At 62.8% G+C, this 4,438-nt stretch overlaps 1 protein-coding gene across 2 annotated transcripts; it reads right to left on the bottom strand.

Moving 5' to 3' along the window:
- Positions 1-729: 729 nt before the first annotated feature.
- Positions 730-3,406, bottom strand: Ankrd9 (ankyrin repeat domain 9). 2 transcript variants are annotated; one of them, XM_076551412.1, is made up of 3 exons: positions 3,267-3,406; positions 2,367-2,531; positions 730-1,868 (listed from the first exon to the last, which is right to left on the bottom strand). In XM_076551412.1, the coding sequence occupies exon 3, from the start codon at positions 1,810-1,812 to the stop codon at positions 832-834; it is 981 nt and encodes a 326-aa protein (XP_076407527.1). In that variant the 5' UTR covers positions 1,813-1,868; positions 2,367-2,531; positions 3,267-3,406; the 3' UTR covers positions 730-831. The 2 variants fall into 2 exon arrangements, with proteins under 2 accessions (XP_076407527.1, XP_042117138.2); XM_042261204.2 differs by lacking the exon at positions 3,267-3,406 and adding an exon at positions 2,819-3,010.
- Between the last annotated feature and the right edge of the window lie 1,032 nt (positions 3,407-4,438).

Consider the following 4,438-nt stretch of genomic DNA (forward strand, 5'->3'; position numbering starts at 1 on the left):
GGGCACTCATTAACAAGCCTCCAGTCTGCACGAGTTTCCAGCAGAAACCAGCTCTCCAGGCTGGGCAAGAAGCTTGCCCAGGGTGATAACACCCAGCCCTGAGGCCCATGAGCACCATGTGACACCCACTGTGAGTGGGTGAGGAGCCTATCCCTGTGGCTGGGCAGGAGGCCTGGAAAACACCCCTGGTCCTGATGAGGAGACATGATGCAGGGAACTCAAAGCCTGTGATGAAGCAGGTGCAGCCGCAGAGCTGAGCACAGAGGCCCAGGGCTAGCACTTGCCAATCCTGACTGAGGGCAAAAGGGGATGCTGGGCCAATTGCAGGCCTGGGTGGGGAAACCTATGATTCAGTGTGAGCTGCTACAAACCCACAGACTGGCTCCTACCTCTCACCTCCTGTCACAGCTGCCCGCTCAGCCCTTCTTGTCCTCTTGGACACAGGATCAAGTCCAACTCCACGGGCCATTTATGAGGCTGAGCGCACAGGACCGGTGACAACGGCACAGGCCTGGCCTCAGCACATTCTGTCCCCGCCCTCTGTTCCTGCTCCTCTCCTGCTTGGGTCAGCTGTCACCTCCCCGGGACTCCAGGTCCTCACCCATATCCTCAGCTGAGCAGAGAGCTAGTAGTGTGCACTTGAGTGGGAGTGTGGCGAGCCAAGGCTCTTGGAGAGCCTGCCCGACTTGGCAGCCCTACCCCCGAAAAGCATGCAACACACCAGGCAGGTTCTTCTGTACAGTCAGAGATCCATGTATGTAAAGTGCCAGGTACAACGCTCTCAAAAATACTTCTGCCCCCCCAAATACAGTGCCAAGGGTGCCCCCGAGTCTAGCTCTTGCCCGTGAGATCCAATGGCTGCAAGAAGGGTGGCAGAGGCAGCTCATCCAAGGCCTCGGGGAAGCGGCCGGGTGAGATGGTGGTCACCAGCACCTGCATGGCTCGTACAAAGAGGGAGGGTGGCGCCAGCCCCGCTAGCCACTGGAACTTGTCCTCTCCCAGCAGCTTCTGCCAGCGTAGCCGGTCTCCCAGCAGCTCACATCGAGCTGGGCCCGCAGCAGCCCCCGTGGTGTACAGTGCCAGCAGGTCAAGCAGCAGCAGGCGGCGCTGACACAGCTCCCCAGGCGGAGTGGTGCTGGTGGTGGCAGCGTGGACGGTGGCAGAGGCGGCCTCAGCAGCAGCAGGGGCTGAGCTGGCGTCCCGGCCCAGCTGGCGCAGCAGCAGCTCCAATGGTGTAAAGCCACCACCGTCTCGCAGGCCTGGAGAAGCTCCGTGGCCAAGCAGCAGGAAGAGACACTCGGGGCGCGCAAGCTCACAGGCCACATGCAGCGACGTGCCACCGCCCTCCACACGGCTGCAGCCACGTCGGTCCAGAAGGCGCGTGCGCTCTTCGAGTGGAAAGTCCCGCACGGTTCGCAGGATGTGCCGCAGGATGCCCACGCGGTTGTAGCGCACCGCCAAGGCCACGTGCGGTCCAGGCGCGGTGCAACAGCGGAAGCCCGCGCTAGGCGGGGCGAGCGCGCGCCGGGGGAAGGTGGCCAGCAGGTAGTGAGCGTAGGCTTGGTGGTCGTGCACGAGCGCGTACAGCAGGGCCTCGGACGGTGAATAGGCGGCGGCGCGCCCGCGCTCGTCCCAGTGGAAGGCCTCGCTGGCACGCATGTCCTCCAGTAGCCACACGGGCAGCAGATCGCGCACTGCCTGGTAGAAGGCGAAGGACGACTTCCGGCACTGCTTCTGCACCCGCAAGCGAGCTGAGCCTGCGCCCTCGGGCCCACCGTTGGCACTGCGGCCGGGCCTGGCGTCCCACGGCATGCTGGCCTCTGGGAGTCTCCTGGCCTCAAGGCATGGGTCGCACCACCCAGACGAACCTGTGGGGCAAAGGGGCAAAGAGAAGAAGGCTTTGGTCACAACTCCCCTGGCCTGAGAAATGGCATCCACCCACACAGACCTTGGGTCTTGGATGTCTCTGTCACAGCCCCTTTTCCCATCACCAGCGTCGCCTGTACTAGTCACTGCCCCCAGCTCTGTTCTCTCCTAGGCTCAGAACCATGCTTGAATTTCTACATCTGCACCCTGTCTCTAGCTTGTGTTAGAGGCTGGACCTGCCGGGTCCGTCTCCCAACCCTCTGCGACTCTGGGACCTCGGAGAAGCGCTCCTGTTCACACCGGAGCCAGGTCCCGCCAATCACAAATAAAGAGGAATCCACGTGACACCCAAGACTCAGGCCCCCAGCACAAGCTGAGCCCAACTCATCCAGCCCCAAACCCAGCCCCCCACCCCACTTCTACCCTAAGCCCCAGCAGAGTAGTATCCTGAGGGCTTCTTTCCAAGAGGGTCCTGGACATAACTACTCAGCGAGACCTACCCGGTTCCTGCAGGCGGCCCTGGGTTCTAGAGACGCGGTTATTCACTTGGCTGCACCAATGCCCAGCTTCCTCACCAGCAAGAAAGTGGTGGCTGGTGGCTGCCAGTGCTCTGGCTCTGGCTCCTTCATCCACAAACAATTTTCCTGCCCATCAGGAATGAGCTCCTGGGATGAGGGAAACGGTGAAGTCAACGGAGGGACTGGTGTTCACCATCTACAGTCCACTCCACGTCCAGTCACATGAAGCCGGTAATGCCACCCCATTTTTCAACAGGGGACAAGTTAGTCCAAGGTCAGTCACCAAGTCAGGTAGAGCCAGAACAAGAGCCTGGGTCTCCTGCGTTCTGTTTGGGCCCGGTTCAGACATTGCGGACCCCAGCTTAAGCCCTATCGCTGCCCTGGGCCCCAGCCTCAACCTGAGCCCTTGCACCCCGGCCCAAGTGCCCTACCACCTGGAGCAGGGGTAAGCCCTAGGTCACAAGGGACCCGGGACGGCGAGTGGGCCTTGTCCACACACTGAGTATCACGACTATTCGTGGTAATTGGGTTGCAGAGGTGGGCACTATGGAGTGGGCTGCGGCAGACGCCCCTCTGGGGCGATGCCATGACTGCAGCGCCTTCCCGAGCCTGGGCCCCCGCGCCCCAGGTGTACTGTGTGGGCACGCGTGGGGTGCCGGGCGGGTTACGTAAAGTTCGGCCGCCTCACGTCACTGGGCAGAGTCACCGCCGCGGCTCCGTGACTGGAGGTTGGGCCGCCGGCCAGATCCTCCCTGACCCTTCCCGGCAAGGACCGACCGACCTCGGCCGCGGCGGCTGCGGGGCGCGCCCGAGTGTCTGCTGGCCAGGGGCCAGGATCGGGGCTGCACCTGCGCGCGGGGGCGCCCGGGGCAGGCGACTCACCAAGCCGCGCGACCCTGTCCCTGCGGCGGGTCGGAGCGCGCGCCGTCTATGCACGGGCGAGCAGATGGAGATCCCACGACGCCGGACGTGGAGAGGGCCGCCGCCGCCCGCGCCCGCCGCACTCTGATCCCCCGCGACCGGGTCTCCGGGTGCCGGTGCCGGTGCGGCCCAGGGGCGGGCGGCGGGCGGCGCAGTGCGGCCGGGGCCGGGCAGCACCGCGGGCCGGGCCGCCGCCTCCATTGGCTCACGCTGCCGGCCCCCGCCGCAACCCATTGGTCGCCGCGCTGCACCATTGTTGCGTCACGGGCCAAGGGGCGGGACGCTCAGCGGGACCCGCGGAAAACTTCGGAGAAACTTGAGGGCGCGGGGGTGGGGGTGAGAGGGACCGGGTACTGGGCGGAGCTTGGAGGGCGGGGCATCACGGGGGCGGGGCGAGTCCGGGCAGGAGCCTGGAGCTGGGTTTGTGCGTCCAAGCCCAGGCCACAGGAATAGGCTCCCAGGCAAGGGTCGAATGTGGCTGTCTTTGCTCTTCAGCTGGAGTTGTAGTCTGGGCCTTTGAAGGAAGCTGGCATTCCAGGCTGTTTTTCACCCAGGAGGAACTGGACAGGCCACCTTGCCTTCCCACAAAGGACCCTGGAGCCTGAGATCCTGACTTCGGAGGGTTTAGGAGCCCAATGTCTGTTGCAAAAGCACTAATTAATACTGTTACGCCTAGGCCTTGGATCTCCTTTACCTCCACATTATCTGAGGCCAGGACCTCCTCCCCTGTGAAGTCTCAAATTCCACTCACAGGCTCTTCCATCTTCTTTTCCCAGAATGCCTTAGCAATCCCATCTTGACTCTGTGCCTCCCTGACAGTCTCGGCCCTGCCAAGGCAGGGTCTGAGAGACTTAACTAGGCTGAAGTCTATCTCACCTGGGTCCTCTGAGCAAACCCAAGCGGGCATCTGCCCAAAATCCCAGGTACACCCATACTTTCACACACAGGTGTTTTGGGGGCATCTGTAGCCCTGTACCCTAGAAGGCCAGACAAACAATCCCAATAGGTAGTGTGGCGCTGAAGTCCAGAGAGAGGACAGACAGCTCGGTGTGCAGGCATTTTTGTAACCCAGACTACAAAACATTTGCACCAGTCTGCCTGCAGAGACCCCAGCACCCACCCCTGCGCCATCA

The sequence above is a fragment of the Peromyscus maniculatus genome, chromosome 14 (assembly GCF_049852395.1).
Source record: "Peromyscus maniculatus bairdii isolate BWxNUB_F1_BW_parent chromosome 14, HU_Pman_BW_mat_3.1, whole genome shotgun sequence".
In the NCBI taxonomy this organism is placed as follows: Eukaryota; Metazoa; Chordata; class Mammalia; order Rodentia; family Cricetidae; genus Peromyscus; species Peromyscus maniculatus.